This window comes from Heptranchias perlo, chromosome 4 (assembly GCF_035084215.1).
Source record: "Heptranchias perlo isolate sHepPer1 chromosome 4, sHepPer1.hap1, whole genome shotgun sequence".
In the NCBI taxonomy this organism is placed as follows: Eukaryota; Metazoa; Chordata; class Chondrichthyes; order Hexanchiformes; family Hexanchidae; genus Heptranchias; species Heptranchias perlo.
In genome coordinates, this window is record NC_090328.1 from 30159953 (window position 1) to 30183402 (window position 23450).

Genomic DNA, 23450 nt, shown 5'->3' on the forward strand with positions numbered 1-23450 from the left:
TCCCCATCTAAATCGAAAAAATGCCTTCAAAGAAATCGGATTACACACTAGGTTAGAGTAGTATCCTTTCACCTCCAGACATGGTTTCAAATCCAGCTCAGATGGAAGGGATGAAAGGCCCTATTCTCTGGCGGCTTTTAAAGCATCCTGAATAAAGTGCGGTCAGTCACTTTCAATCTGGTTCCTATCATGCCACAGGACAAAGATTCCCTCAAGTTTCATAAAATTGACAAAAAAAAAGTGCCTTTGCCTTTAAGAGGCTGTATTATCGTGTCAAGTTGCTAGGCTGCAGGGAGCTTCTTAAAATAGCTCAGGCTATTGTTGCCTAATACCTTGTTTCTAGTGACAAAAAAGAGGCCAAATCATCACTATAAATATTGTGGATATACAACATTTAGTATGAACAGAACCCCCCGAAAAGTAATCTGCTAAAGCTCAACACACTCAGCCTCTGATAGTGAATTAACATGGCCGCCACCAGCCTGCCTGTATTCTACCCATTCACCTCTGCACCACTCCCCCACCCCAAACCAAATCAGATCTCACAGGACCCGCATCTGGTTCTTAAATGGCTTTAAGAAAAAGAACTGAAGAAAATGGGGAAACAAATGTAAAATGGAAACACGCAGCGCACATGTGCTGCAGCTTCTTAATGTTCCTCCCTCCTTCTCACTCGGTTTCTTTTCCCTTTCAAGCAAAGTAGAAGAGCGGATGTGGGAGAACCGTGGGCTGATGGCAGTCTTCTTCTTGGCACTGTTATGACCATCTTTTTCTCATTCCTGTTGCTGAAACTGCCTCCATTTGTATAAATGATGTGGTTTCACAAACAGGTGGGAGAGACTCTGAATATGACAGAGTACAAGTGAGGTATGAATGGTATCACCTACAGTGCCAGTACATTGTTGTGAATGCACAAAATCGGATATTATAATGTTGAAACTTAGTAATAACATCCAACCAGGAGTTAAATCCTTCGAATAACTTCCCTCCTTGCTCTATTCTACTCTTCTCCATGGCTTTCTGCTTCCACAAAGTGTTAGTTCTCTGGTGGACTTTAATAGAACTGAGTATCGAGCAGGGTATACGACAGGCGGCAGATAGGAAGATGAATTTCACCCCCTCTATTCCTTCATCCAACTCATTAATACATATGATGAAAAGCTGAGGCCCCAATACACATCGCTAGGGAACACCACTCGTCACGTCCCGCCAATCAAAGAATGTTCCCTTTATCTGTACTCCTTGTCTCCTACCTTCCAACCAATAACCATGTCGCAAGGTTACCTCCAATTCCGTGCACTTTCATTTTTGATAATCTCTTATGTCAAACCTTATCAAATGCCCTCAGAAAGTCCATATTGACAACATCCATAGGCACTCCCCTATCCACCATGCCAGTGGCTTCCTCAAAAGTTCAACTAGATCAGTTGGACATAACCTATCCTTCACAAATCCATGCTGACTCTCATTGATCGGCTCATACTTCTCTAAGTGCTTAGTCATTGTCCCTAATTAACTTCCCCACAACTGATGCTAAACTGGTTTCTCTCTCCCTTCTTAAATAATGGCGTACTATTTACAATTTTCCAATCCAAAGGTACAATTCCAGAATCTAGAGAGCTTTGGGAAAGTCTGTCTAATGCACCTGCAATTTCCTCACCTATTTCTTTTAATAGCCTGAGGTAGAAACCTTTAGGTCCTGGATATTTGTCTATCTTAAGTACCATTATTTTCTCCATTATTATTTCTTATTTATGTTAAATCCATTAAGTTTCTCCCATTGACTTATTTTTAGGTTCCCTTGCACCATTGGTATTTTGTCCTCTTTCTCCACTGTGTAAACAGATACTAAGCATTCATTTAACAAGTCTGCCATTTCCTTATTGCGCATATAGTTTCACCTGCATCTGTCTTTAATGGGCCCATATTCTCCTTTTCCATTCTCTTTCTCTTAAAATATTTATAAAAACTTCTGTTGTTAGCTTTGACATCGTTTGCAAGTGTATTTCATATTCCATTTTTTGCACCTCTTATTACTATAGACCTACCTTTGCTACAGTGACTCCAGCCACTAACACCAGCAATGGTGGAAGAACACTTTGGTAGGACACAGGAAGCATTATTAAAGCTGTACAAAGTTACCTTGGATGTGAGCTGTCATTTGAAAAAAAATCACCCATTATCTTGCATAATTCTTTATCTCTCCACAACATTTAGAGTTGCCAGGCTGAGAGGGCAGCTGGTGATTTTCTACCAATCCTCTGCCAATGCAGCTTGCATTCGAGGGTCTTAAAAGAAGTGGCTACCGAGATAGTGCTTGCATTGGTTGTTATCTTCCAAAATTCACTAGATTCTGGAAAGGTCCCAGAGGATTGGAAAACCGCAAATGTAACACCTCTATTCAAGAAAGGAGGGAGACAGAAAACAGGTAACTGTAGGCCAATTAGCCTACCATCTGTCATTGGGAAAATGCTAGAATCCATTATTAAGGAAGTAATAGCAGGACATTTAGAGATGCAAAATAAAATCAAGGAGAGTCAACATGGTTTTATGAAGGGGAAATCATGTCTGACAAATTTATTAGAGTTCTTTGAGGAAGTAACGAGCAGGGTGGATAAAGGGGAATCAGTAGATGTAGTGTATCTGGATTTCCAAAAGGCATTCGATAAGGTGCCACATAAAAGATTACTGCACAAGGTAAGAGCTCATGGTGTTGGGGGTAATATATTAGCATGGATAGAGGATTGGCTAACTAACAGAAAACAGAGAGTCGGGATAAAGGGGTCATTTTCAGGATGGCAATCTATAACTAGTGGGGTGCCGCAGGGATCAGTGCTAGGGCCTCAACTATTTACAATCTGTATCAATCACTTGGATGAAGGAAGCGAGTGTACTGTGGCCAAATTTGCTGATAGGTGGAAAAGTAAGTTGTGAGGAGGACACAAAGTGTTTGCAAAGGGATATAGATAAGTTAAGCGAGTGGGCAAAAATTTGGCAGATGGAGTATAATGTGGGAAAATGTGAAGTCATCCACTTTGGTAGGAGGAATAAAAAAGCAAAATATTATATAAATGGAGAAAGACTACAGAATGCTGTGGTACAGAGGGATTTGGATGTCCTCGTACATGAAACACAAAAAGTTAGCATACAGGTGCAGCAGGTAATTGGGAAGGCAAATGGAATATTGGCCTTTATTTCAAGGTGGGTGGAGTATAAAAGCAGGGAAGTCTTGATAGAACTGTACAGGGTGCTGGTGAGACCAAACCTAGAGTACTGCGTACAATTTTGGTCCCCTTATTTAAGGAAGGATATATTTGCATTGGAAGCGGTTCAGTGAAGGTTCACTAGGTTGATTCCGGGTATGGAAGGATTTTCTTATGAGGAAAGATTGAGCAGGTTGGGCCTAAACTCACTGGAGTTTAGAGGAATGAGAGGTGATCTTATTCTGAGGGGGCTTGACAGGGTAAATGCTGAGAGGATGTTTCCTCTCATAGGGGAATCTAGAACTAGGGGGCATCGTCTCAGAATAAGGGGTCTCCCATTTAAGACGGAGATGAGGAGAAATTTCTTCTCTCACAGGGTTGTGAACCTTTGGAATTCATTGCCCCAAAGAGTGGTGGAGGCTGAGTCATTGAATATATTCAAGGCTGAGTTCGACAAATTTTTGATCAGCAAGGGAGTCAAAGGATATGGGGAACAGGCGGGAAAGTGGAGTTGAGGCCAGAATCAGATCAGCCATGATCTTATTGAATGGCTGAGCAGGCTCGAAGGGCCAAATGGCCTACTCCTGCTCCTATCTCTTATGTTCTTATTTTCTTATGGCCACTAAGAGGTGCATGAGAATGATCTGGGTGAATGGTCCTCTAATTTTTCTTTCCTCCCTGTAGTGAATAACCTTGCACTTTATCAACACTCACATGCTAGTGTGGCCAGGCAGCTTGTTGTGCATCTATGTTTAGTGCAGGGGAAGCGCTGACACAGACCGGTTGGTCTGTTTCCATGCTGTAACTTCTATGTATTTCCATACACAGTGTAGCTGAGCACTACACTGCTAGACCACCAGTTTCAGTCACAGAGCAGATGTGTCCAAATCCAAAACAATATCCGAATCCAAATTTCTCAAAAGCTCATATTTTCATACAATTTAGATTTGATCTTTGCATTCAAAACTCACTCCTAAGACAGTCATTTTCTGCCCACCCCAGATTGACATCCAACATCTAACAGCATACTGTATCCTGGTGATTACCAGCCCTTATTTGTTTTGTTATCTTACCATAGTGAGGGATGATGGCCCAAGCCATGGCGGATGCATAGATTCCTCCAATCATCCAGAACATGCAGAGCCAACTCAAATGCTCACCACGCTTCTCCCGGGCCAGGACTTCAGCAAAATAGGCAAACACAATTGGAACTGCTCCTCCGATCCTGGGTTAGTAAAACAAAATACATGCCAGATATTTGCTGTCATAGTACAGTTACCATGGATACCATTTAACTATGATTTCTGAGCTTCATTGCCCCTTCGTTCACATGGGGCACGATTTTCACCCTCAGAGCCGGGTACCCCACATGTCCACAGACATTCACCTGGGGAACCCGGAAGCAAATTGAATTGCGATCGCACATTGCGACGCACTCAATTTGCTTCCTGTCGGCAGAGAAAGGAGCTGCATATCAGACAGAGGGGCGGGAGGAAGAGCGAGATCATCGGCATTGCAAAAAATCGGAGGTGGGGGGTGTGGTGGGGGATGTGGATGACATCAGGGGGCCTAACCAGCATCGGAGATTGGTGGGGGGGGTCAGCCAGCATTGGCGATCGGGGGGGGTTTCAGCCAGCAACGACATCGGGGGAGTCAGTCAGCATCGGAGATCAGGCGGGCCAGCCAGCATCGGGGATCAGGGGGGCCAGCCAGCATCGGGGATCAGGGGGGCCAGCCAGCATCAGGGATCAGGGGGATCAGCCAGCATTGGGGATCGGGATGGAGGAGGGTGGGGGGGCGGTGGTGGTTGGCCGGTCGTGGGGTCCTGTCGGCCAGGTGAGCTTGTTGGACCTGGATGAAGCACTCCTGCTGCTCCAGGCCCACAAGCAGTGTGATAAATGCACCGACCTCATGGATCCGGCCCTTCCCACCTGCTTTCACCTGACGGAAGCGATGGGAAACCAGAACAGGTAGGGTTAAATTCATGTTACTTTTGTCATACACAAAATAAAATCACCCCCATGTAGTCAATAACATCCTCAGTATCTGTAAAGCACGTAACAGCATTACTGAGGAATCTTTAGGTAAAACATGTTATAAAATAGAACACTGCGTTGATTGGGCAGAACCCTTTCAATAAGTCGTGAATCTCTACCCCCACCTTAGCCAAAATAGTTCAACACAAGATGAATATAGCGTTGCAATTTTTCCAATGTAATATTAATGAGTGAACGAAACCCAGCTGCCCGGGTGAAAACATTGCATTATTAAATATTTTACAGAATGCTATGAGGTGATTTTGTACTGTCCAATCCTGGGAAATTCAGTATCAAAATGGGTTCAAAACATATTGATTGGAACAAACAGTAAATAATAGTTGACAAAATTGACAGATTAAATTTGTGTAAAAGAAGCAATTACCTTTACCATGGTCTAAATAGACAGTTAAAACTAGGAGTAAGAAGGGAAGTCATGTGGAACTTTTGACCCAAGGGGTAATATAATTGTAGGTTAAGTTATCAGAGAAGCCACTGGAGTCAACATATAAATGGGTTCAAGAGACAATTAGGGGGAAAATTTGCTCTGAGTATTACATTAGTAATTCACATGTTCATTGTGCATTAAGATGCAGTAATTTTGTGCATTAGCCTCAATTGAGTGGGTGCTAACTTTTGCTCATGCTCCTAAAAATCCTCCTGAGAGTTAACAAGCATAACTCATATTAACACACTGCCTCTGTATTCAGTGTGTTTCTGGATATTAAGGGTACAACCCCAATAAGACTTAATTGCAGTGGAAATAAAAGCACAAAACATTGGGAATACACAAAAGGCCTGCCAACATATTTAAAGAGAAAAGATAAATTAACATTTTGGGAAGAGACATTTCATCAGAAACAATAAAGGGTCTCTGCCTGAAACATTAAATTATCTTTTCAGTTTTCAGATGCTGAAGGGCCTGCTGTGAATTTCCAGAATCTTGTGTCTTTAATACAAATTTTCAGCATTTGCATATTTTTCTCTTAAGGTTCATTGCATTTTGTACGTGTGATGTGACAAAATTTTACAATCCTCAACTTCTGTTGAGGCCTGTTAGAAATTGTGGGCATGTTCCATGAGTCAGTACATGTGCATTTTATTTTAGCTGCTGATAAACTCCGTGAAAAGGGCATCAAGGAATGCTCCCATGTAATTATTCTTCCTCAATTTTTTTATAAGTAAAAAGCAAAATGGTTGCCATTAGAGACATGGGTTATAAAATTCAGCCTTGACAGGGCACAAAACGGTCGGCATCAAATCGGCCACACCTCATACAACCCAGCCAATTTTCCTTTTGCATTGAAGTAACTGGAAGAGTATGCAGTACTTCAGGTGTGGCCATACCAGTATCTTGTGCCGACTCATTATCATCTCCTGAGATATGTGCTCTATCCCTTTGATTATACAAGATCCCAAGATTATAAAGATTGTTCAGCTCTTCAATCCAGAATGTGTGTCACTTTTCTCTGGGAATTTTCACTGTCCCCATGGAATATTCCTCATGTTTTCACTGAATCAGCTGAAAACCCATGAGCTGTATTCCTGGCTATTTGTGGAGTCAGTGGGAGGGCCCCTCATTAGTTATGGGGCTTGAGAGTGCCAGTTCCACTACGGGTATATGTCTGGAGCCCGCCTGCCATATGGTGCTGACAACTTCAGTGCCCACCCTCAGTGTCCCCTTCAGTCCCCTGTGGATTATAAAATTCATTTTATCTAATTTAATAATGAATTTCATGTTTGTACGCCATTCTAAATTACTTTGTTTAAAATTGCACTTAACAGGGAGAAAAGTGAAAAAAAAGATTCAATTGCGAGTATTTCGTGCACTGAAAATCTAAAGTTTCCAAATCTAAACTTTCTAATGAATTCTACAATTTGAACTCCAAATGTGCCATTCTACACATTTTTCCTCCTCACTGCATTCTCACTGTGTTGAAATCAGCACATCACACCATCACCTGTAATCTAATTTCATCTTTTGCAGGACCTCAGAACTCGTTGCCTCCTCTCATCTTCCCTTCCTCTTATCATCTGTCGGCTTGCCAAACCCAAGCTTGGTGTCGTTTAATTATTATTTTCTGATTTACCTCGTATTCTCTCCTACCCGATTCGACTTTGGTTGTGCCCTGTATAATTGACCTTAGTCTTTCACCTAGGTTTTTTGAAGATACAAAAAACAATTCACACCTCACCCCCAACACATACATGCAGACAAATTATTTATGGTTTCCTCGATCGCTATTGTTAAGATAAGAGGATATCAAAGGGCATGATTTTAAACCCCAAGAACAGGTGGGTTGGGGGCGGGTGGGAGTTGAAAATAGTTGTTTTTTTGGGTTGTGACCGCAAAATCTTTGGACTTGGCATTCCCAGTGGGGAACCTGTACTTTTCCGCACCGACGTTAAACCCGGAAATAAAGCTGGGTTGCGGTCGCGACCCAAAAAACAACTATTTTCAACTCCCACCCGCCTCCAACCCACCCGTTCTTGGGGTTTAAAATTACCTCCAAAGTGCCTGAATTTTAGATTTACAAAGCACAATAATGTCTTTGCAATTACGGCGCAGAAACAGGCCTTTCGGCCCAACTGGTCTATGCCGGTGTTTATGCTCCACACAAGCTTCCTCCCACCCCTCTTCATCTAACTCTATCAGCATATCCTTCTTTTCTTTTTTTAGAATCATAGAATCATAGAATGGTTACAGCACAGAAGGAGGCCATTCGGCCCATCGAGTCCGTGCCGGCTGTTTGTAAGAGCAATCCAAATAGGTCCATTCCCCTGCTCTTTCCCTGTAGCCCTGCAAATCTTTTCTTCCTCATGTACTTATCTAGCTTCCATTGAAATGTATCAATTGTATACTATAAATCTTTTTTCACCTTTCTCCCCGTTAAGTATGATCAAAAAGTAATTTGTAAATGGCATACAAACATTAAATTCATTAGTAAATTAGATAAAATGCATTCTATAAGATATTTACAAATTTAAAAAGATGATAATGAGATACAGTTTTTAATGAGATGCTGATGATACCCTTTCAATGGAAGCTCAGCAATCTCAGTGTAATTAAAGACTTGCTGGACTTGCGGAGGTGTGATAACACAGCAGCAGATCTTACCCAAATCCAGCAAAGAATCGGCAGAAGAGGAAGAGCCCGTAACCCTGGACGAAGGATGAAAGAAAGGCGAAGAATCCATTGACAGACATACAAATGATGAGGGCTTGCCGCCGGCCCATTTTGTCTGCTAAACCGCCCCAGAAAAAAGCTCCCATCATCATCCCAAGGTACACTATACTGCCTGCAATAAAACAGAGATGGTCTTTGTTTAGTCATTGTTGTCAAATATCACCTCAGCGACGACTTTTTTTAAAAACAGACTCAGTACTTTGAACAGCTTCAAAAAACTCTACTGTAACATCGCCATTTGAAGCACCTTTGCAAGTGCTCACTGAGACAAATGCTGTTTCTGCTGCGGCATGAACATTTTAGCAATGTGATTTTAGTTTTATTAATCACAGCTTTTATTTAGGTGAGTTGATTAATGAGTTTTTCTGGAGTCTATACATTTCACCTGCTGTCATACCACAAACTTCCATATTTCACTGTCGCCTCATCCACTGTTCCAGATGGATCCACTGTAGAAGGCCAATTGACATGCAAGGTATAGTAGTCTCCACATGTGTTTGCACATAAGAATTCCAACACCAAACAGGAGAGAATCCCCACAAATTTGGATCAGGAACCTCGAGAGGAATTTGCCACTGATTGCCAATAGGAATTAGGGACTCCATCTCTCCGCAAGACTACTTCCAACTAGTTGGTCAGAGCAATAAATTAAACATTTATAACCTCATTGCTGGTGGAAGTCAAATAATTATACCTGAAATCAGGTTCTATCACAGGAGGAGCCGTTCTTTACAGCCCACCACTTACGATGCTGGAATATCTCCCTAAAGCTCCTAGACTTACTCACAGAAAGGGTGATACTGGAAGTGGGAGTGGGACAGTGGTCCGAGGCAGGTAAGCTGGCAGTCTTTAATTTGCTGTGCAGGGGTAATCAATGTGTGTGTGTAGGGGGGTGGGGGACGGTGATGGTTGACTGACACAATATAAAAACATAATGGCAGCTGCCTGGAAATTGGGCACAGACCTATATGAACCGCTGATGGTCATCACAGACCAGTTGAACACTAACAGAGTGATACCTTTTATGATTCATGAAGGCAGCTGTCATAGTTGAAGGAACCACAGGCAACTTGGGTGCAGAGCCCTATTCTGCTCTTTCTGGATGTCCCTGGGGAAAATAATCATTTTTTTTTTGCCCTAGCAAGCAAGGCATCAGTCACCTGTTTAATACAAGCATGAACAACAGTTTGACTGATGTTTCTGCTATCCCCTATGGCAGCCTGGAAGAAGTTGGAGGCAAAGAAAGTCATGGCCTTGACTGACACAAGCGGTGAGCGCTGTGCTAGCTCTGGCAGTTAGCTGCAGGATGTGACTGAATTCTATCACCGCCTCCCTGGAGAAATGAAGCCTCCTTATGCATTGTTTCTCAGAGAGCTGCAGGCATGTTGTCCTGGGCCTATAAACTCTGTTGGGAGGGTAATGGTTTCTCCAAGCATGGATCCCCCCTTTGCACAAATTGACTGCTGCGTTTGCCTAAAAAAATCACAGTGATTACACTTCAAAAAGTAATTCATTGGCTGTGAAGCACTTTGTGACGGCCTGAGAACATAAAAGGTGCTATATAAATGCAAGTTCTTTCTTTGCTCTCCCTTCACCTCTGTTTACTCCTTCCTCCTCCTCCACCTCCTCCTCCTCCCAGAATGGGAGAGCCCCATGAAAGTACAACTGTAATGTTAAAAGCCATTTCACAGTGCAAAGTATACAATAGCAAATAAAACAACCATAAGGATAAATGACCCACAATTTAGTGCAACAAAATGTATGCAAAAGCTCCATAGAGAAGCTGAGGATCCCCTTAAATAGCATTTGAAATGGCTGCTTAATCTTTTGTACAATCCGTGGTTTGTGAGTAGGAGCAGGAAGTGGCCTCAGTCCATTAGTAAGGTCGCGAAATTGTGTTGGTGTCTTAATGATATCACGTGACCCTGATATGCATTTATTCATGAGGCTTCTACCTCTCTCTCGCTGACAGGAATTATGCCGCCCGGGAAATTGGGCAACTTTGCAACCGGCGTAAACTGGGCAGGATGAATTGATGCATCATTTTCAGTACACTACTGCCACCTTTTTGGGTGTAAATGAGATGGTAAGGAGACAAGAATCTACCCCATTGTCTCACTATGTGAATAAACTTAAAATTGTTTATCCTTTAACTTGATGTCGAGGATTGAAGGAAGCCTGTTGTTATTCTTAGGTTATATAAACTTAACGACATTGAAAAATATTATTTTCTTTTATGTAGAATGAAGCAGCAGGTTTTCTGGCAACAACTATCACACAGTCCCAAATGGATTCACAATTGATTTTATTGCAGGTGCCACTTGTCACATGTGCAACTCCCTTCAGTCAAGATAAAAGGATCATCTCGGGCTTTGAGACTTCTCCATCACTACTGCCAATAAGATTAGATAATAGTCCAGTGAAAGGTCAGTCTGCATCCTAACAAACCATCAGGGATGCTGGTAGCCTGGCAACCACATTAAACACAACTGGAGCCTGGCAAGCATTCATGCTTCCTGGTATCCTGGAAAGCCCATTTGACATGCTTGTAGTATGACAAGCCATTAAGCATGAATGTTATCTTGAAAGCCTTCATGTATGTTTGTTGCCAAGCAAGCCTTCAGAGGAACTTGTAGCTTTAGCAAACCATCAGGAATACTTGACACTGTCAGTTTGATGCATGACTGGTTGGCAATGGCAAGGTTATAGCCTGGCAAGCCGTTTCAATTTTTCACCACCCACTCTGTCTAGGGGCCTGGCTTAAAGAGAACTGAATAGATTTATTTCTAACAGTGGCAAAGAGCCTAGAAATTTAAAACCACAATATCCTGGCTAGCAGGCTTTGACATGTCACCATCTTGGCAAAGAAGATGTATAAATATGGTGGGAAGGCCCAGAACACAGATGGCTGCCATCTTGGCTCTGAGGGCCAGTGTCAACAGGGGCTTCCAGAGCATCGCAACATTCCTGCACCCTGGTCTCATGAAGTGCCGTAGGAGAGATGAGGCCCAGTCTTAAGAGAGTGGCCTTGCCTCTATGGGAGAGACATCGGCTGTCCTCTTTCAGGAAGACAGCATGTCTGCTTCCCCATCACCCATTCTGCTAGTGTCCTTGTTAGTGCCAAACCGCGAGCTGGGCCAGACTGCCGTGGCTCATGTTGAGATGCTGCGGTTTGCAGCCAGGCCCTCATGACCCAGAGCTACTCAAGGTCGCCCACACATCTGAAGTGTCCTTAATGCAAGCTCCGCTGCCATCCACCTATCAAGCTGTAGCCACTGAGGTTACAACTCATTGGAGCACTAGGATAGATAAACAAGCACACAAGACAGGAACCAAGGAGTTTCTCAAGGGTGATTCTTAATTATTCCTGTAAAATATTTGGCACTGATGGAACTCAGTTGTTGGATAAATTCTTTTCTGGTATGGATTTGGTATTGGTGCTTCTATTTGTGGTGAAGTGAGGGCTCATGCTTCTCCTCCTTTTCCTCCTCCTCCTCCTCTACTTCTTGCTGACCAGGTGGTGGTAAAGGCTGGTCCTTCATGATGGCGAAGTTATGGAGCATGCAGCAGATGACCACAAATCAACATTAGCTTTAGTAGCTGTTCTGCACTCAGCCATAATTGCTAATGAGGTGCACATCCTGCAGTGTGGGAGGGAGCAGCTATTTCTACTGAAGCTGGGCTTTCCAGGGATGTCACAGCTATTTACAGACTGGGGTTTGTAATTTGTTACAGCATGCTTAAGCCAAATTAGTACAATTAGTAAGTCTTCTAAGCTTCTCACACTAGACCACAGAGACACAGACCCACGCATATTGCAGAGCTGCTTCGACCGTGCTATGGATAAATGCTCACTAGAAAGTGAATTGAAACTATTCCAGCAAATTTCACTTTAAGTAAAAGAAAGACTCGAAAGACTTGTATTTATATAGTGTCTTTCACAATCTCAGGACATCCTAAAGAGTTCCACAGCCAATTAATTACTTTTTGAAGTGGAGTCACTGTTGTATTACAGGAAATGCGGCAGTCAATTTGCGCACAGCAAGGTCCCACAAACAGCAATGAGATAAATGACCAAATAATCTGCTTTAGGTGTTGGTTGAGGGATAAATATTGGCCAGGACACCAGGGAGAACTCCCCTGCTCTTTGAAATAGTGCCATGAGATCTTTTACGTTCACCTAAGAGGGCAGATTGGGGCTCAGTTTCATGTCTCATTCGAAAGATGGCACCTCCGACAGTGCAGCACTCCCTCAGTACTGCACTGGACGGTCAGCCTAGATTTCATTTTCAAGTCTCTGGAGTGGGACTTGAACCCACAACCTATTTTCCTTAGAGGCGAGAGGGCTACCAACTTTTTTTTTTATTTGTTCATGGGATGTGGGTGACGCTGGCAAGGCCAGCATTTATTGCCCATCCCTAATTGCCCTTGAGAAGGTGGTGGTGAGCCACCTTCTTGAACCGCTGCAATCCGTGTAGTGAAGGTTCTCCCACAGTGCTGTTAGGAAGGGAGTTCCAGGATTTTGACCCAGTGACGATGAAGGAATGGCGATATATTTCCAAGTCGGGATGGTGTGTGACTTGGAGGAGAATGTGCAGGTGTGTTATTCCCATGTGCCTGATGCCCTTGTCGTTCTAGGTGGTAGAGGTCATGGTTTGGGAGGTGCTGTTGAAGAAGCCTTGGCGAGTTGCTGCAGTGCATCCTGTAGATGGTACACATTGAGCCATCAGAAGCAGACGATTTTCATCCCCATCTGTACTGGCTGGATCTGTACCCAAGCACCGGAAGGGAATGGATACTGTTCTACACTACATCCCACTTAGAGTTAATTAGTTGTATTTTAATTCAAATAGATCCAATTTGATAAATGGGAGCACTGGAGAATACACAGCGCAAGAATACAAGTTTTTCCTGTTGGGGGAGAAAAGAGATATAATCAATCTATTGCTTTGAGAATAAACTGAAAATAACTCCACCATGGCGTGAGGAAGGAGTGATGGGGAGAGCATCTGCTTTGCTTTGAATGTTATGCAATTGGACACAGACCAAATGCTTTACTGCGAAGACACATAAACATCCCTGTCAATAAAGGAAGAATTTCTTGCTGCCTTCATGTGAGATCATAGCGCATCCCTGGTGTATGCTTCTAAACTAACTTTTTAGTTAGAGGCGCCTTCAGGCAGCGATGAATCCGTGACAGACAGCAGTGTGACTGCAGTCGCTGTCATGAATAACAGATTGCACAGGAGCACGAGGAGCAGACTAAGCACAGCTGTACGCAATGATAAGGAAAGAGATTGGAGGCTATCTCCAAAAACCAGTGGGAAGACAAAGTATCATTGCAGGCAGAAATGAAAGGCTTTTAACCTAGGAGCACCTGGCTAACACTTTTTGTACAGTGATTAAAATTAAAAAAGGAATTTACAATCTTCCTCTTTATTCAAATAACAGTTAGACATTAGGTGCGTTCCACTTTAGCTCCACTCTCATTTACGGTGTTCAAAAGCAAATTTTTGTGCCATATTTCTTAGGTGAACTTCTAATTGAAGAACTGTCAGAAAGCAGTGAGCTGGAGAGGTAATTTGGTACTGTAATCACCTCCTCTCCCATGCCCTGTTCACCATACACTAACACATTGACATTTGTACACCTTGATCTAAATTACAATGTCTGTAGAAGGTCAAGAAAAAGGTGCATTGCCAAATCTACTGCTGTGTAACAGACAGTAAAATATTATGAAGTAACATTTATATTATTAAGGTGGGTGAAGAAAACAGCCTTGGAAATTGTCACCACTGGAGTATGTGGGATCACTGGGAGGTGGGCATCTGCAGCATTAGGGGCACATTATGGGCACCAGCTAGCCTACGCAGGCTGGAATGTGCGGTGCCCGCTGCTGTCCCGGGAGGGCATGGGTTCCACCCCTCCCCCATTTTAAATGCTCCTCAGTCCTCTATGTAAGGGGGCTGAAATTATCAATTAAAAAAACATTTTGGATGACCTGTGCCTGAGGCCTAGAATCGCAGGTGGGCCCAACTTCCACGAGGGTAATGGCTGATATGCTTTTTTTCCTTGGGTGTACTTGCTGCTTCTTCAATGCCAGGCTACTGAGAGGCCAAGGCTGAGGAGGCTTCTGACCCGGGAGTCCCCACTGCTGCCCACGCCCCCTCTGACGGGGTGTAAGTGGCAGAGGGAGGTTCCGCCCCTTGTAAAGCCCTGCAGGTACCATTTTTCTTCCCTTCCACTGGAATTGCGGTGCCAGTATGCCAGGTGGGCCATGGAAGCTCAGCCCCACCATGGTTAACATTCACTTTTTAGGGGAGCAAGACTGATTGAGATGTGACAAAATGTGGTATGAGGAAAGGGGACAATTTCCTGGGTATTGGCCATTTAGAGCCTTTAATATAGAAATTGTAGGAGGTGAGCCCATCGGAACGCTGCAGCTTTGTAATGCACACTGTTTGTGGAGAATATTCATCCCTCAACCAACAGATGATCTGGTCATTATCACATTGCTATTTGTGGGACCTTGCTGTGTGCAAATTGCCTGCCTCATTTCGTACATTATAACAATGACTACATTTCAAAAGTACTTCATTGGCTGTAAAATTCTTTGGGACATCCTGAGGGTGTGAAAGGCGCTATAGAAATGCAAGTTCCCTTTCTTTTTTTTCTATTAGTGAACCACTCTTTGCCAAAATGCAATGATCACAGTTTAGTGCCTTAGCAAGCAGCGAACGAATCTTTTGACCCCTATAAGATACTAGCCCCGATTTTAACTCAAGGCGGGAATCAGGGGGGTTGTGGGGGCAACCCCCATGACATTGCCAATGTGAGGCCTGGCGATTTTAACTCCTGGGCTTCATTTCAATACGTTTAATTGGCTGCCTACCCGATCACATCAGAAAATGAGCAGCCCGCCCATCTTCTCCACATAATTTCTGATGAGCCTACTGAGGCCCATTTAAAGTGGGAATGCACCTCTTAAAGCGTGTTTGCATTCCTTGCTGTAAGATTTCGTTGGGACACTGTGAAGACAATTATTCTCACAGCAATCAATCTCAGGGCTGCCCCTGGGATTTCAGATGCCGCCCTGGGATATCCTCGTGGAGGAGGTCAGGTGAGTGCCCCTTTAAATACTGTTTCTCGTGGCTCTTAGAAACCAATCCCGCTAAGTTTTACTGGTGGGTTATGCGCTGATTGGGATGTCCATGATTTTGCGTTAAAATGGTATTGGGGTCCTAATTGAATCATAGAACCCTGATTTGCATGTATTCATGATGCCCCTGCCTGTCTCTGGCAGGTGCCCCTGCCAATTAAAAAAAAGCACACAGTTAAAATGGAGGCCAGCGGGAACAGAGTGATAAGTACTCCGCAGAGATTTTAACCGCCCGCTTGCCCCATTTCCGTTGGGTGGATGGGCAGGGTTAAAATCACTTCTATTAAGTAGTCGCTAATCCAGATGTGCTGATGAGAAAGATCAGAGCTATTGTTTGGAAACTGTCCAGAAAAAGCTGTTTCTCCAATGCTGAGGTGTGCGACATTGTGGAAGAGGTACTACCCAGGAGAGCAGCAATATTATGCTCAGACATGTATCACCGCCCCTCCATTGACATGCCACTAAACAAGCCTGGGTGCATGTTGCCAATAGATCATTGCTGTGTTCACCAAATGTGAAACCTGGCAGTAGGTCAGAAAATATTTCCATGATGTGAGAAAACAACAGCGCAGGAACTGGCCTTAAACCACCAGGCAAGAAAAACTACAGCTGAAGACCACAAATGTACACACAGTAGGCACATAAAGCACTTTATGCAAAGCTAATAAAAACAAATAGAAATTACCATCTTTGCATTTGTACCCTCTGTTACATGTACTTGTGAGTTGGCATAGGAAGTAGCAAGATAAGATAATGAGGATGGTTGCTGCTATAATGAAAGGAAAATTACAAGCTTTATTGTGGCAGCTAACTTATTGTATCCAGCAACTACTATATACAATCTGTGCAATGTTTCCTACAGGTGCAAGGTTGGTGTGATGATTCTGTTATTGTGCCTGGTTGGTAGCAGCCAAGTCAATGTATTAAGTTTCTCACCATGGCATTTGAAGTTGCCCTAGCTGTAGTGGGTGACAATCTGATTCTCCCTAATCTCCCGTGCCAATGCTACCTCAACTTCTGCTAGTACAGGCAATTGCAGCTCTTCATCCTTTTTGACTATAGCAGTTATATTCTTCCTTTAGTTCAAAGTGAAGTTCCTTAATGGCAAGCTTACATTTTATGCTGAATACCACAATTTTTCATTACTCTTGGACTGATTTATATTGTAAAGGAACCCTCTTTCCCTAGCCCAAACTGTCAAAACATCGTGGGCAATGTTTTCATCGCCCCAGCCCAAATTCCCCAACAACCAGCTTAGCACAATCATCATATAGAGATACAGTATCCCAGGGACAACTGCTTGAAAATAAAGGAATTATGCATTGAACCTGGCTACAATGCAAGATCCTTTCTTGTGAATCACTCGCCACGTTGTTTGTATGATAGTCTTTGTGGTTGGTGTAGGGCCTCAGATTGATTATGAGTACCCTTATCTTTAAGTGAGTTCAGTGGAGTACACCTGAGGCAGCTCATAGCTTGAATGGTGGTGGCCATTGTACCCATGCTCTTGCTTGCTAAATCAACTACAAGATGATTGACATTTGTCAATAATAAAAGCGGTCATAGCAGCTGTGACCTTAACAGTCATAGGATAGTTCCAGTTAAAAAGGAAACCCTTAAGTCACCTGTTACCATTTCGCTTCTCTGGACAGTCTCAATATCTTTAGTCCCTGTTTGTCACAGGTATGACATTCCCATCATATAGAGTTTTTTCACACAGATATGGGAACCGAAAATCCATGCAAGCGAATATCGGGTTAAGAGCTCAGATGGTTTGCCTGGGACCTCCAGCATTACCCACACCATGAGGTCAGGAGAAGGGTGAATCTAGGGAGCTCACTTTCCCCGAAAGTTGCATACTGCGACGCAAGATTTTGGTCTGAGGGGCGATCTCCCTTTCCCTAGAAACCTCTCTATTATGTCGTGTCAGATCTTTTTGCAAGGGGGCTGAAATGTTAGTGAAAAAGATTCCTGGGTATTCAGAAGTCCAGGACAGGAAATACATGGTTCGGTGACCCAGTATACCCGGTCTCACCAGGTGGACTGGTTGCTGATGATTGGCCAAGCCTTTGCTGTGCTAGGAATGTGGAAACTTCCAGCACTGGGAGTTCCTGCCCTGAGCTTCACTTCTTTCTGCATCTATGGTCTTGTTGGGGATAGATGGAAGGTTTTGTCCCCTTTGGGATTTCCCAGCTATACAATTAGGCCCGTCCTTGGAACTTGGGACTGGGTATCTGGCCTTGGGTGTAAGCGGGCAAGGGTTCTGCTCCAGCACACTTACACCAGTGGAATGGGGCCCCAGGAATTTCCAGGCCCATGTTTCTGACCTCTTTCTGTGTCTGGCTGATGGTTTTACACTGTTAATGATCAGAAACTGCAACATGGTTGTCTTTAATTGGACCCATTTACATTCTTTCTCCGGGGGCTCCACCGATTTCCCGTCAGAGAATTCCCGTGGAAATTCAAGACGCCAATGTTATTTAGTGAGGAGCTATCACAATTTATCATTTATTGGAATTCTCCAGGGTTATTGGTGTCCTGATTCTGAAAACTGGATCTTGTTTGCCAAATCCAAAGGCTTTGTAGTTATTGATATCTGGATTCTATAAACTTTAGCAACGCTAGAGATAAGAAATAAAACCTACAAATTCGGAAATCTGGATAGAAACAGAAGCTCAGAGTTCTGATGAAGGGCCTCTATCTTTTCAGTTGCTGATAGACCTGCTGTGTATTTCTACTTTCTTTTTTTTGCTAGCATGGTACAGAATGTTATAGAAATTACTGGCAGTTTAAATTGGTGGCCATAGCACAAACTTTACCTGGAAATCACTGCAACCACAAATGGGACCAGATGACCTTGCCCTGGGAGTGATAACTTGGAACATTTATCCCTATATCTTTTGTCATTAATGACGTTTTTAACACCCTGTCACTTTATAACACTGCACTAACATATCACAGTAATAGGCCACTAATGCACCTGGTTACTCCTGATATCAGGGCCAGCCATTGCTGTCCAAGGGGGAGAATGGAAGAACCCAGTTCTTCAGGTAGTCTTGTAACATGTGTGTAATATTTCTAATCAAATAAAAATAGGTTTTAATTCCCTTTCCAACTGCACCAACCCTCCTGTGATGTCTCTAATTTCAATTAGCTTACATGCACAGCCTCTGGTATGGGAAGACACTTGAGGAGGTGTTATCATGTTTCATTTGAGTATAATATCCAAACAATCAAAAATAAAGTCTGATCAATCAATATTTCCTTGTTAGAAAGAATAACCTATGCAGAAGATCCAAACTCCGATGGAGTTTCTTTAATATCTATTCCAGTGCTACAAAAGCCAACTGCCCACAGTCACGTAAAACCAATGGCAGCAGGTTTCTGCCAGTGTAACACAGCACAATACAATTCTTTGTGTCACTGCCGTGTCCCGGTGACAGTGCTGCTGTCATCATGTGCAGTAAAACACTATAAAAACCATCACTGCTAGAACCACCATCACTTCAATCTGGTCAGTAATGTAACCCTTTGATTTGGAAATCAGTCCTAAACAATGCAGAACAATAAATTGCTTTAGTTGTTGCTCATGTATGATATTTATTTAGTTATTCATTCGTTCAGTAAAGATAATTTAACAGGATGACCTATGACTATTAAGACAAAGATTTGACTATCATAGGATGCTGACCAAAATGGTGGGCAGACAGAGAATAGATGCGGGCACTGAATAACAATCAAGTTTCTGGTGTGCTGCACTCAGCCTCACATCTTGCAGCAAAAATCTACTGCAGTACTCAAGATTACTAACTTTACACTGTAAAAATAACATGAAATGACATAGATATATATCAGCAATGCACAATAGAACAGAAAATATTAACTATATGGATACATAATGAAAGGATGTCCATTAGCAGAAGTGGATGAGGGAAAGCATTTTTGTGTAAGCACTGATCATTCACTGTAAGTATTCAATTCTCAAAAGGGTTTAACTTGTACTAGATTCACTTCAAGGGCATTCAACTATAAATGAAAACAAGTTATTTTAACCTTGACTAGTTTGCAGTGGTACTTTATGATGCAGAAACCAAGCCAAGGCCTATAATGCAAGATACCATTCATATTGAAAAGAGTAAAAGAGAAGACAAGGTGAATTAGGAGCTAGTGATTAGATGATACCAAGCCTGGAATTTAAAAGCCTGACATTTTTCGGAGGAAGAAAAATCTGAAAGAGTCAAAGAGTTCAAGGGGTAGAAATTCCGCGTGCCCATTTTTGGCACACCAGGTGGGGGTGGGGAGCATGGGGTACATTCGCCATCAGTGCCCTTTATTTTTATGTATTTAATGTATTTAGTTTTATCCCATACCAGTTTAAAAGCTGAGAATACGCAGCAAGATGGTGCGCAAGACGTATTAGTTGGAGTTAGATACCTAGGGCCAAAACTCCAATCGGATTCTGAGCGTTTTTCTGGTGTAACTGCCGAATGGCAATTGGAAAATGGGTTGAATTGCTTATAGTATTGTTATACAATGCCTGGGGCCAATAATAAAATATTACGGTCAATAACTTTCATATTAGCTTCTTTTGGTTTAGGAATTCAAACCAAGTTGGTCACACATCATAAAAAAGATTGCCACTGAATTTTCTCAGCCCCAAGAGCAGACTCCCAACAGACATTGGGGTTGACAGAGAGGCAAATTCTGGTAGGACCTGGAAACGCTGGATCTCTGCCATGAATGAGCTAGGCCAACAATTCTCGACAGGTACCTGCAGTGGTTGGAACCTCCATTACCCCAAACTATAGCTCGGGACATTATAGGTCAGGGATTTCCTTGGCCTCAGCCTCCCTCTACCCAGTGACCTGGACACCAGGATGAACCTGGCATATTGGTCTGCCAAGGGGTGTATGCGGCACCTATTGGGGTCACCAGGCCGGGGTCATGGTCTGGAAGGCCCCAAGTAATAATGCAAGCTGCTGCATACTTCAGCCTCCCTATCGAGGAGGCCAAGCAGCCTCGCTGCCTGTACCTTTGGGGTGGCCCTCACCAAGTGGTCATTTGGCACCTCATTTCCTGCCCCCTCCTCTGGTGGGCACCCAAGTTGCACCCATTGTGGTATAGGCGCGCGCCACTGGCATGCAAATGATGTGACCCCACCCTGACACTGAATACTCAAGAGGAGGTCAACAGCGCCCACTCTGTTGCACTTATGCTGTGCAGTAGAGCTCAGGTCTTTCATCCCCAGGTAAAATGTGCTGACTAGTGGACCAGCGCACGGGCACAGAAAAGGGGGGGCGGGCTATTGAGTTGCAATCTCACATGTGTTACCATGGATCGTGGCCTCCCCGTGAGGGAGGGGAAATCAGAGGGAGAGTGGTCGCCAGGTTGCTCATACACCCTACAACCAACTTACCAGAGTTCCGGGAATAGGTTCACTGCCTGGCTTCTTAGCCATGGGACATGTTATGGGTAGAAAAAAAGACCTTTTCGCATGTGTGAAATACCGTGAGCTGACTATATACGGTGACAGCGGTAAGGGTGAGTCACCAGAGAGAAGGATTGATCATCTTGCCAATGTCTCATTACAACCCATTTAGCAGTCAGCAGGAACTCACTGATGGCCTTTTCCTCACATCACAGCATGTCTTCTTATTTCTGAGGCAGTCGGAGTGTTATCGCAGCAGCTGCCCTCCTATCCTGCTGCTTCTCACACTACCCCAGCGATCCAGCTCACAACACTAATGTCTCATCATGTCCATCTCCTCCTCAGCGTAACCCTAACCCAATACCTTTTTAAAGCGAGCAAGAAGATAATAGTAGAAAAAATCTATTTAATGGGAAACTGAAAAAATGAAAAGAACAGGATCGCACCATTTTAAGACAAGCAAAACACAGAAAAAAACGAAAAAATAAATTTAAGAAAAATTGATGCAGCTAAAGAAAATATGAAGTATTTAAAGAATACAGAAAGGCCTGCCAAAATATTCATAATTCAAAGAAAAAGCATAACATAGAAAAGAAGCTTGATTTAAGAGACAAAGACAAAGAAATGAAAGTGAACAAAAGAGGGAAAATGCAGAAAGGGAACAAAGTTACACAGACTGTGAAAATTAAAAGTAAATACAGAACAAAATAGGAGAAAACTTTAGCAGAAAACAAACAAAAATAAGAAACTGCTAAATTTAAAATGCATTTTTTAAAAGGCTTCATAGTTCCTTTTTAACACTAGTCAGATGGATGTAATAGATTCTATGGCACTATTTGAAGACGAGCAGGAGAATTCTCAATGGTGTCCTGGGACAACATTGATCCCTCAACTAACACTACCAAAAAGAGATTATCTGGTCATTTATCTCATTGCTATGTGTGAGATATTGCTGTGTGCAAATTGGACACAACAGTGACTACACTTCAAAAGTACTTAATTAGCTGTGAAGTGCATTGGGATGTTCTGAAGATGTGAAAGGGGCTACATACCCATGGACTGAGGCCTATTAAAACATTCTTACTGTTGCCCCAGCTGAGATCAGCTAGATCAGCATGGACTAGGAATTTTCCTGGAACTGTCTTAACCTTCAGAGTGGGCTATTTTCTATATCAGTTTTTCATAAAAATTTGAAGAAAGGAGGTCTTTGTATATCAATCTCCTCCTTTATATTTCATCGTGTGATATGAACTAATTAAGCAGGGAATGATTCTCTCTTCACCACATTCCAACACATTCTCTTCCTTTTCTTCTCTCTCTCTATGACCAGGTTGATGAGTGGAAGCAAGATAACTGCTATTTCTGTAAGACACAATTGGCCAGAACTTGCTCCGACCAGCGTGGCAAGGCTGTCCACACATCCTGCAGACAAACACTATGAAAATACTTACTTCTTGGTCTCCAACGTCCACTTGCACCCTCTTCAATTTCTTTTAATTTAAGCGCTGTGAAATCAGCGCAGATTCCGTTGGATCCGATAGAGACTGTGGGATTGGAAGCCTCGCCCACAGAATCTGTCATGGAGAGAAGTCATGGCCACAAGCAGGCAAGTAGAGACCATCCCTTCACAGTTAACTTCTGTATGTTAGTTTAAATAAAAATTTAACATATCTTATAAAAATTGAATGAAACTTACAGAGGTTAAAAGTAAAAAAAAATTTAATTTTTAATGTTCAAAAAATATTAAAATAAGAGTAATATGACAGTCCACATTTTTAAAATTTAATTTTTTGTTGTTTTTATTAGTCAGTAATAGTCATCGCGCTTTTAAAAATTAGTGTAGAGCTGGTATTTTCCAGAGTACCTTTTAATGGGCAGATGGAAAAGTTTATAAATGTTTAATGATTCCATTGATTCCATTGATTGTAGCGTAGGTGGCCCTTTAATTTGGACCTGTCAAACCACCGGCGAACCAATGGGAGCAAGTTTGCGATTTCCGGGTTTTGTGTGCATGTGCGCAATCGTGAACTTGCTCCCTTCACCGGCGGAGAGAGAAGACGCCATTGAGGAACGGCACCTGGAGGTGAGTAATTTCTAGACCATTAACTATCCTAAACAATTTTACAACACCAAGTTATAGTCCAGCAATTTTATTTTAAATTCACAAGCTTTCGGAGATTTTCTCCTTCCTCAGGTAAATGTTTCAAGATCTCGAAACATTTACCTGAGGAAGGAGAAAATCTCCGAAAGCTTGTGAATTTAAAATAAAATTGCTGGACTATAACTTGGTGTTGTAAAATTGTTTACAATTGTCAACCCCAGTCCATCACCGGCATCTCCACATCATTAACTATCCTGTAAGACACATTAGCTATCCTTCGTATCCTTCCCATTGTTATACATGGTACCAGTGCAATTAAGGCACATTCAACAATAC

General features: G+C 42.8%; 1 protein-coding gene across 4 annotated transcripts in view; it reads right to left on the bottom strand.

Annotated features, from left to right (window-relative positions):
- The window catches only part of sv2ca (synaptic vesicle glycoprotein 2Ca), a 143095-nt gene that overhangs the window by 59540 nt on the left and 60105 nt on the right, over positions 1 to 23450 (bottom strand). For all 4 annotated transcript variants that reach the window (XM_067982156.1, XM_067982157.1, XM_067982155.1 and 1 more), the window contains exons 2-3: positions 8358 to 8538; positions 4277 to 4428 (exon numbers count right to left, since the gene is read on the bottom strand). In XM_067982156.1, coding sequence (XP_067838257.1) covers positions 4277 to 4428; positions 8358 to 8538 — 333 coding nt within the window. The remainder of the gene's footprint in view (positions 1 to 4276; positions 4429 to 8357; positions 8539 to 23450) is intronic.